General features: G+C 37.6%; 1 protein-coding gene across 1 annotated transcript; it reads right to left on the bottom strand.

Annotated features, from left to right (window-relative positions):
• Positions 1-2,068: 2,068 nt before the first annotated feature.
• On the bottom strand, positions 2,069-9,302 carry LOC110800677 (uncharacterized). Its single transcript, XM_022005986.2, has 5 exons — positions 8,744-9,302; positions 7,753-7,856; positions 5,043-5,219; positions 2,946-4,795; positions 2,069-2,412 (listed from the first exon to the last, which is right to left on the bottom strand). The coding sequence occupies exons 1-5, from the start codon at positions 8,920-8,922 to the stop codon at positions 2,263-2,265; spliced, it is 2,460 nt and encodes an 819-aa protein (XP_021861678.1). The 5' UTR covers positions 8,923-9,302; the 3' UTR covers positions 2,069-2,262.
• Between the last annotated feature and the right edge of the window lie 1,197 nt (positions 9,303-10,499).

The raw sequence follows: 10,499 nt of genomic DNA, 5'->3' as shown, positions 1-10,499 counted from the left end.
AACTTGCTTATAGATGGTTGTGTTTGGAAATTGGGTTCAGGTACACATATAGTTGTTGGTAAAGATAAATGGGTAAACGGGGAGACACCGATTTTCTCCTCAAATGTCAAGCTTTCAGAATCCGTGACCTGGAAAGCTCGTGATTTTATGTGCCTTAGTCAGCTTGGTTGGGATGTTTCAAAGGTTTGGAATAGCTTTGAAGCTAAATACGCTAGGAATATACTTTCAACTGATCTTCCTGACTCACGGGAACTAGATTTTCTTTATTGGCCTCACCAACAAACAGGTAACTTCACTTTTAAGTCAGGCTATGTTTACCTTCAACATATGGATCGGGATGACCAGATGACTTGTCGGATCCATGATGTGCATGAAATTTACAAAACATTATGGGCCTACGTTATTCCCTCTAAGTGGAAACTTTTCCTCTGGAAGCTCTTGGTTGGGGATATTGTTGTTAAGTCTAACTTAAGCTCTCAGGGGATCCTTATTGATAACACTTGTTGTATGTGCGGTGGGTTAGAAGAGGATAGCCAACATCTATTTCCGTTATGTCCGTTAGCACAACAAGTTTGGAGGAGTGGTTTGTTTGGCATGCACTCAAATTTTCATGAGAATATCTCTTTCCAAGAGTGGATTCTCTACTATATCCGGTTGTTTATTAGCCAGGATGGAAAGAAGGGTCGGCGTTTACCATACTTTATAGTCTCCTTATGGAGTATTTGGATTACGATAAATCATGTTGCTTTTCGTAATCAAAGTGGTAATTTGAGTACAGTCTTTTCTCATATCCAAATTGCAGTTCAAGAATTTAAAATCCTTTTATTGGATAAGGAATCCACAGATTCCCATGGTCTAGGGCTAAATCCAAGTTACCCACCTGGATTTCTGAGAGTTAACATCGGTAGGACGAGAGAAGGTCAAACTGATTTTTGTTTACAAATTGATGGTGCTTGGAATGGGTTGGGTTATCTCTTCCGCTTCGGGTCAAGGGGTTTGTACATCCGGTGATGCTGTTGTTGGCATGGCTATGTGTCACGGTCCGAATGTTTTGACACCGGATCCGTGCGGCACCCTCTTGCCTATTGGGGGGAAGGAGGCAAGCCTTGTGCGGAATGAGTGTCTTGTGACTCGTAGGGGCACGAGTAAGCGTCGGATTCTGAAGGGCGCTCTTGTCTGTTGGCGACAAGAGCGAGGGTCGATGGTCGAACGGGGCGCTTGTGTGCGCACAACAGGCACAAGCGGGACCGTCGACGAGAGTGTATATGTTTTGTGGGAGACTTTGGTGGGTCTTAGAAAGCTTAAAGCATGCGACAACACAATATCTATAAAGGCTAGCAACAACACATGAATTAAGCAAAGGCAACTTCTGATGAGAGGTATTGGTTCACACCCCTCATAGAGGTTTATTTTGAATTAGCTAAATCTTGCCAGTGAACACTGGAATTATAGTAACATAATAATTCTCCCTAAAGCCTAGAAAACTATTAGAAAGATCCTAGAAAGCAATAGAAAGGAAAAATACAAGTAAAGGAAGGTTGGATTCTAACACTATGTCAGCGTCTCATGCTGAGACTCTTGCCTGTCTCCACGGGATGGAATGGGCTCTCTCCAGATCGATAACTTTCTAGAATTCTTCGTCAAGGTAAATCATTTCTCTATATGCGTGCAACATCTATAGTGGACAACGGTGTTATTCACACTCGTCACCCGCTCAATTCTGATTAGATGTTATATCACTTTATCACTTTATTATTTAGGTTATGATTTTTTCCTGCTTTTCAATATATATATATATATATATATATATATATATATATATATATATATATATATATATATATATGTGTGAGATTTTCAGAATCATAAAAACAAAATTGGAAACTGACAATGAATGGAACGCCAAATTTGGAAACTGACAATGAATGGAACGCCAAATTTTCTTTGTATTTAGTGTCTTGATTATTTTTTGGGGTTGTGCCCCTCTTTAGCACTAAAAAGAAAAAAGAAACTCGAGGGCAAAAAATGCCCAAAATTTGAGAAGTTTTTGCAATTGATTGACAAATCCTGAATAAATAACTACGTATATACTCTACCAAGTAGAAAAAAATGGGCATTCCTCATTTACAAATTGCTCACACAAATTCAATCTACCACAGAATGAGCTTTATAGAGAAATCTCTTTATTCTGTGTATACAATTAAAATGCATTTAGCTACCAAAACAATACTATATACAGGTGAGAGATAAGTAGAACCAGCCTTACATCTCCCGCAGAAGATTGCTGATTTTCCGAAGCTCCTTAAAAGCAGTTATTGCTGTTACTTGCCCTTTCTCGACAAGGGCATGCTTAGAAAGGTTATCTAATGAACCAGCTTGACCTTTTTCTTGCTGAAATGCTGACTCGATCACCTGCCACAAAAGTCACCAAATACACGGTTATTACACAAGGACCTGTTTATAAATCGCAACACTAGTATGTACTCGGTAATTTGCAGACATCAACAGTAGGAGTTATTCTCGGTATGAGCATTTCAAACATAGCCACTTGGTTTATAAAATTCTTAAATACTTGATTTAAAGAATGCAAAATCCAATTTATGACACTTTTCTAACTCAAACTCTACAGAAACTACCTCAGTAATAGCTGATTTCTACATCATGATCTAACCAAAACTCGGGTTTGAACAACCTAAAAAATAAAACTTCGGCAGACATCATCAATATCCACCTTAAGATGAGAGATTGAGCGAAGAAATCAACAGTTGGCTACTAGTACCTTCCAATGCTAACAGAATAGTTGACAAGGTTCTCACATTTCATTAAAGAAATTATGTGAGAAACAATCATACGCAAGTACTATTTAATTGGAAGCAAAGGCCTAAACTAATCATTCAAGTGACAAAAAAGAAAGCCAACAGGTTAGGTTAGACTACGGGCACTACCTGAATATTTTCCAGCATAGACTGGCCAAGGTTCCTCAATGTACATAACAAATTCTGGTCACAGCCGTCTGATTTTATATTCACAAGGCTGCAGTTTATCTCATCAACAGAAGACCCAGGTTTATTTATCAGAAGATCCTCTCCATCAGCTGGTTTGATATCCTCAACCTCAGACTTTTTATCAGAAGGTCCCTCACCAGAGGCTTGGCGGCCGAACTTCCAGAACCACTGGAACTTACCCGTTAAACTTTTCCGTTCCTTTGAAACTATTGCTGATACTTCTTTTGAGCTATTATCGGAACCAGATGCTTCATAAGCATTTGCATCAGGTACATCAGAAATTGGTAGGGGCGGCTCTTCTGTAGTAGACTGAAACGAAGAAGAACCTATGGTTCCACCATCAATTGAATCGTGCGATATATTTGATGCAATACTGCTTTTCTCAGAGTCATTTTCAGCAGGACTCTGTGGCTCTGAAAAGGCAGGAGAATGCTCTTCACTGGCAACGCTTAGGCCAGAACAGCTCTCACCGATGTAAGCAACACTTTCATCCCCAGCATCTTGGACAAACACATCGGAGTCGATATAAAGGGGATCCTCGAGACAAGACAATTTATCATGCCCTGTTTCTTCAGAATCTTCCCCAAAGTTTAGTTGCTGGGACAAATCTTTCAGCAGGTTTTTTCTGACAGATGGTTTTTTATCTCTCTGTCTGGCTTCTCTTTTTGATGGGGATGGGTCAGATTCAGTTCTAGATAGCCTTGATTTGATTTTCTCTGTCCAACCTTTCCTCTGAGAAGAGACTTTTTTGGCAGAAATTTCCTTCTTAGTTTCTTCTTCTTCCTGCGCAACTCTCCATTTCTCTTCCCAATATCTCTCAGGTACAAGACTCACTGGTGTTCCTGGACCACTTGAATCAAATGAGAGACTATGCGCATGACCTTTCACTGCCATTTGCTTGTTTTGGGAGCCAAGACCAATCACTGGAGTAGAATGTGAAGGAACATTGGCCGCTAGAGCAAGTGGCACCAAAGATTTCGCTTTTCCTATCAATTTCTCAAGGTCTACATTTTTAGGGAAATTGAGTAATCTCTGAAGACACGAAGTGACATATTCAGTGGCAAGTAGAGAAGATCTCACACTGAGCATCATGGAAACAGCCATTGCAGATATAAATGCTCCCCTGGGGGAGTTCAAGACCCCAGGATCATTTGCAGGAGCTGTTACAGATGCATTGTTATCAAATGAAAACATCTCATCCCAGATAACCAATAGGTTCTCGAGAGAAAATTCGCGGCCAAATAGAACACGTAGCCAGCGAAGAGCAAAGTATTGAGGCTCAACACCCAGTTCAGCAAGGTGATTGTACAATGAGGAATCAACAATAGAAAGCAAGTGGTAAAGTGCTAATGAAGCTTCAATGACAGGTGGTAAGCCTGTTTGGGTAGCACTAGCAGGTGGATGGGAGAAAAATTCGGCCATGGCTACAGCACCACCTGCTCCGCTCATTAAAGCATCAAACATACAATATGCATCATGTTCCATAAACTTTCCAGATAACAGAATGCCAAGCTCACCCTCTGCCCCGTAAGGATCAGTTACCTGAACAATAGTTTGTACACTGGCGTCAAGTTCAGAAAGACTTGTATGTTTTCTGGAACTTTCTTGAAGGCCCGTGTCATCTTCTAGAGTGTCGGCAGATATCTTGAAATTGAAATCATGACTTTCAAGCAACAAAACCTCGTCAAATTTGTCTACGAAGTGCTCTTCATAAAGTTTGCGAACTTCATTAAGATGCTGAATATCCGCATGAAGCACATACAATAAAGGAGCCAAAAGTTCATGCATCCCTACAAATGGTTGCAATCCAAAAAATTTAGTAGCCAGAGGAAAATATTTGGTTCCAGAATTATCATAGTTAACATGCACCCATGCCACCTAATCAAAGAAATTAATGAGTTTGGACTCCTGCAGGTAATGACTAAATAAAAAGACTACTCGACTTACACATTTTTGTTAACTTCAACAACCACCCAAGTCTCACACCATAAAAAAAACAGAGTAGAACAACTGTAATTCTATAAAACAGCACCCTACCTTGTCTGTAACCACATTCTGGATGCCGAAGGCACCACAACAACAAAATTCGCCTCAACAAGCCTTGACATCCTGGTGTCTGGAAGTAACTACCATGCTCAGGGTACAAGCGAGATAAATCTTTGTCAACCATTTGTTCCAACTCTGCATTTCGAAAAAAGCGACCCCATGTGCTATCTGCACAACCAAACAGCACGATTACAACACAGAAATTTCACATGCTTCGAAGACCATAATTTACCAACCTTTCTACAGGTTATAGTTTTGACCATCAAAAAAGAGTACCGGTTGACAATAGTACAGAGCCTATCCGAAAATTTTAGCAAGTGTAATTTGTTCCTTACTTATATTAACAGGCCCGGCTATTGGGTGGCCCAGGCGGAGCTCGAGAACAGGGCCCCAAAATTAAAATATAAAAAACAGCTGAAAATCTTTTTTTTTTTTTTTTTGAGAAATTCTCTTTGGTAGCATCATACTTGTACAAATTCTCATCGGGAACGAAATTTTTGCAACTTTCTCTAAAATAGCATTAGTAACTATGTTTTCTCTAATCTAACATTACCATTTTCAACCGCATTAATCTAATTAGAGTTAACCATTTTTCTCAAAAACAGTAATCACCAATGCCCTCCAAAAATTCTGATAATTAAAATCTTAACAACTCCTCATTTCCCCTTTGTTTTCTTCGTTTTTTTTTCCTCTCACCCCCTTCATCTCCTTCATCTCTGCCCTTTTTTTTTGCAGGTTGTTTAATGGGATAAGGGGCTCAAGCTCAAGGTACGCAACTTCCATTACAAGTATGGTGATTTTCAAGTTTCCTACACTCGAAGCAACTTGTTTGTGTAATGTTAGGATGATAAATATGGATGTTCGTTACGGAGACTGTTTTCCATTGAAATCGTACATACTTGTTGCTGTAAATTGCTGACGGTAAATCCGAATTTGGTACACGAAGTTCAAGGTTAAGCGTATAAAATGTAAGTGAAGAACAAGATCAGTGAAGTCTATGACAAAATATGCGCATAAACAAATTCAGCATGTATGCATTCAACTGCTCGTTATTGCAAACAGAGAAGGAAACACCAAAACCATGATTTCATTCAATTGGATCTTACCTGCTAATTAACCATAGTTAGTAGTAGATTGGTTAATTAGGTCGATCCAAATTAGTGAATTACATTGGAGAGAACTCAGATTACTAATACTATTTTAGAGAAAGTGGTAAATTTTTGTTACCAATGAAAATTTGCAAAAGTATGAGGCTACCAAAGAGAATTTCCCTTCTTTTTTTTAATGCCTTCTTCTTCAATCCCTTGATTCCATGAAAGCCGTGTTTCCATCTAATACCCAACAAATTCTCTCTCCAATTTACATTATTTGCTTTCCCATAAAGTAGTTAATGCTCTCATTTATCACCCACCACGAAACTCTATGTTCAATTATATCCTTAATTGACTTAATTTCTTTCTCCATTGTTTTCGATAACATTGAAGAAACCATTTCATCTTCTCAAACAACTCATCTACAAGTATGTTGTTCAATGGAAAATTTTCTTATATGTTTTACAAGGGCCAACTTTTGTACTTAGCACAGGGCCTTGTAATCGCCGGAGCCGGCCCTGTATATTAATCTTTAGACCTGTAAGGCTACAACTTTAACCTCTTTTACCTCTCTGTCTATATTAAAATACTTACTTAAATGCATCAAGCTTATAGCATCGACCACAGATAAGGAGATCTAGAGAACAGCAACATAGCAGCCACAAGAGTAGCAAGAAGACCCAAAGAGGGAATAAAGAGAAGAGAAGTCATAGAGCATTTGTCAAATGAACTGCCAACTCTTTTCTACTTTCATCTTCTCACAACCAAATTAATCCTGAAAAAAGCTAAGCTGCCTCACAAGAAAGGAGTGAAAACTATGGAATGTGAAAGGAAATTATTAGAACAGAATCATTGAGTGTCACCGTGTCAAGGTTCCAAGCTTCCAAATACATTTAGGATCACAACCAAGTTTTTGGTAATGCCATTCCACAATCTAACAATATAGAGTAACTCAGCAACCCCAATCCCCAAAGAAAAAGAAACTAAGGATATTCACACACCTACTAGAACCCTTTAGCCAAATTAATACCTTTGAACGTTTTAAGGCATTCACCGTTATCACTCATCAGATTCTTTTTTTCTCCCTACTTGGTTAAATCATAAAAAGTACAAGAAAAAACACTCCTTTAGCCAAGAGATTGATTGAACATAAGAGCATTAAGTTCGGGATCTCCAAAATTGAGGTGCATTTAATTAACAACAACAAAAATGTGAAAAGGAAGTTCAGTGCCTTGGTGTCCCTCAGGTGCGCTTCATCAAAATTGCATGTGTTATAAACTATGTTCTTGCTTTTAGAGGACTTTTGCATGTGTTATGTTTATTCATGTCATGCTAAAATATAGACACGCGCATACTATGTTTAGCTGACCATACATAACAGACTTTTCTATTATTTTCCCTTTCTTTTTACAAATTCTCTCTATTAATTGGATCAAAATAATTGAGGTGTCAAGATGAAAATTGATACAGCATGGATTTCAAACTATCAGAGTGAAAGTGCCTGATATGGGATCGTTATACATAGGATAAAATGAAGAGTTTAAGTAACAAAAATGAGAAATAGAGGAGAACTTAGAGCAAAAAGGATAAGACACCGGATAAAAGCTCACCAGGATTTTGGGACAGTGGGTTATCCACAACTAGATCTGAAGAATCATCACTAAATTTGGTTACATGTGGATCAACAAGGAGGCGCCTTCTTAAAGCAGCATACCTGTGAAACAAACATGACTTCACTTCAAAAGAAGAAACAAGAAACAAATCTAGGTGTTCTTTCAAGAAAACAATCGCACTGCCCTAGAGTTACTACTCGGAAATTTTAAGCAGAATTCTTAAATAAGAACATGAGAAACATAAAATATCAAGTTTCTACTAGGTGATGTCACAGTGGGTTATTGATGCAATTATGCAAATCAAGCAGATTACCGAATTCAGCAATTAAATTTGGTTTATTATTAATTGGCGCCTTATTTTAAATTAACAGATCTCTTCACTATGTTTAATGTTCCTTACCTGAGTGATTAGAATCTCTCTATTCCATACACATTCTAGACATGCTCTATTACTCTATACATTTGGTTTACAATTAAGTGGCGCTTTATCTAAATTGTATCGCATCAAACACACCTACACCATCAAAACCACAAGCTAATTTACTGTCATTGCAAACGGTTACAAACCCGGCAAGGATAAAGAAGATCAAAGTACCACAAACTCACCCCAAAGGCCCAAATGTACTTTTTTTTCTTTCGGAATTCTAATTCCATATAAATCCTCGGTTTTTTTTTTTTGCTGCTGACTACATAAAGGTATGTTGTAATTAATACAGTCATATTAAAATTCAAACTCAATTATGGAGCTGACAAAAGGGGCAAAAAAGAATACTAAAATTCCAATTAATTTCACCAACTAAAATGCAATCAGACAAGCTGACAAATCTTAAAAACCCATTAACCAAATCATCTAAAATCAACAAGTAAGCAACCGGATTCATAAAACATGATACCAACAACATAAACCCTAAATTACTCTGCTGCAACAGCAACAACAACAACAACAACAAAATAATTAAGCGAAGCTAGTTAGAAAGGGGGGAATTACCGGCGGCGAGAATCGGCAGATACGCGGCGGAGATCATCAATGGTGGAGGAGAGAGAAGATGGAAGAACCCCAAGATTTATACGCCATCGAACACCTCTAAGATCAGGGAAACGAGATGCTATTGAAGAAGAACACGGCAATGATTCCACCGTCTCCTGCAAATTTACGGCCGGGGGCATGATTATCCGGCGAAATCACGACGACCCAATTGCTCAACAGCTCATATCAATCGATGAAAACTAACAAAATTTGAATCTTTGCTTGAAAAAACAAAGATTTGGTGAAATTGGAAATTTTTTAATTAATCAAATAAATAAATAGTTAGTTCAATAGAGAAGATAATACAGAGAAAGAGGAGTTAGTTGTAGTTGATTATAGAAAGAGGAGAGTTTGGCGTTGAGAAGATCAGAGAAATATAGAGAGAGATCTTGTCAATGATTTATTCTGGGAATTTAACTACTATTTGGCCTGAATAGGAGAGAGAAAAACGAGGGAGAAAGACAAAATGATCAAATGCTTTGAGACGCCAATAGAATTATTGTCGTTGTAGACGCTCTCGTACTCCTCTCATTCCTTTTCTATCCAAGCGAATTCTTGTATTAGACGATTTAGACGGTATGAGTCCATATGACCCTGTGACGTGTCCATACCAAGTTTAGTGGTACTAACTTTTTTCACGGACCTTACTTCATATTTACGAAATAAAGTTTTTTTAATTACTCCGGTTCAATTAAATCTGACTGATATACTTATTTTTTCTTTAAATGAACGTGCGTTAAATTCGTGAAATATTAATTTTTATGTTGAACATACCATATTTATTTTTACTCAAATAAGTTAAAAGTATTATGAATTACAATTTTTTGGATTACAATTTTTTTTATTTTTTTAGGGTGGAGTTTGTTGACAAACAAAAATAATTTTAGTAATGTGTATTAAAATTGGTTTTAGAAATTGTTAGTTATTTTGAGAATAGAATAAGGCTACAATACTACTAAAATGGATGTACATTAACTACTAACTAGTCTTATGGACATGTTTATTTTAAGAGGTAATTTAATAATGTATTTCGTGTTTAACAGTCATCCACATAAATGAATGTGTGGCCAATTAACAAGTCTAGAGTCGTTCTAATTTTGCAATTCTATCTATATTTATACCCGTGTCCATAATATTTTCATGCAATTATTATAAGCATTTTAGTTGATGCTTGCATTTTACCTAATTAAGCTTATAGGTTCCAGAAATGTAAATCAAAACAATTGTTTGGGAATCGTTTAGAAATTGACAAAAAACAAAAATTTTGTTTGTATCGACGCTTTTCCAACTTTTAAATTTATATGAATACGGAGTGTTCCGGGTGTGGAATGAGAACAGCTGACTGTGGGATACTGGATTCCTGTCGAGATTGCCGGTTGATATCTGCACAACAGAATGGATTAACTAGCCTCGGGGGTGGTTCGAGGATCCCCCCTCCGATGCTTAAGTAAGATTACTGAGAGATTAAGAGATGATTAAGAGATGATTAGAGAGTAAGAAAGAAGTGTGTTTAAGTGTTTGTGTACCTCATAGCAATAAATGAGGTGCTCCTTATATAGACCAATCCAAGGGTACGATCTGGTAGGTCCCTTGTGGTTAGATAGCGACCTGTTGATAGTGACCCTTGGTTGGTTGTCTTCATGATAATGCCGGTAGGGGGTCTTGCAAATAATGCCGGTAGAGGATATTTACCTAAGATGACCAGATTACCTGCAGG

This window comes from Spinacia oleracea, chromosome 2, assembly GCF_020520425.1.
Source record: "Spinacia oleracea cultivar Varoflay chromosome 2, BTI_SOV_V1, whole genome shotgun sequence".
Lineage (NCBI taxonomy): Eukaryota > Viridiplantae > Streptophyta > Magnoliopsida > Caryophyllales > Amaranthaceae > Spinacia > Spinacia oleracea.
The sequence above is the reverse complement of the archived record's forward strand: the minus strand, read 5'-3'. Positions and strand labels throughout refer to the sequence as shown.

What these genes read in the sequence shown, in the direction of transcription:
- LOC110800677 (XM_022005986.2), bottom strand. Translation starts at nt 8,922, where the DNA reads ATGCCCCCGGCCGTAAATTTGCAGGAGACGGTGGAATCATTGCCGTGT. An exon ending in AGAATGTGGTTACAGACAAG is followed by an intron (nt 4,796 to 5,042) that starts GTAGGGTGCTGT and finishes AACCATTTGTAG; the next exon opens with GGATGCATGAACTTTTGGCT. An exon ending in CTATGCTGGAAAATATTCAG is followed by an intron (nt 2,413 to 2,945) that starts GTAGTGCCCGTA and finishes CTTTTGTGGCAG; the next exon opens with GTGATCGAGTCAGCATTTCA.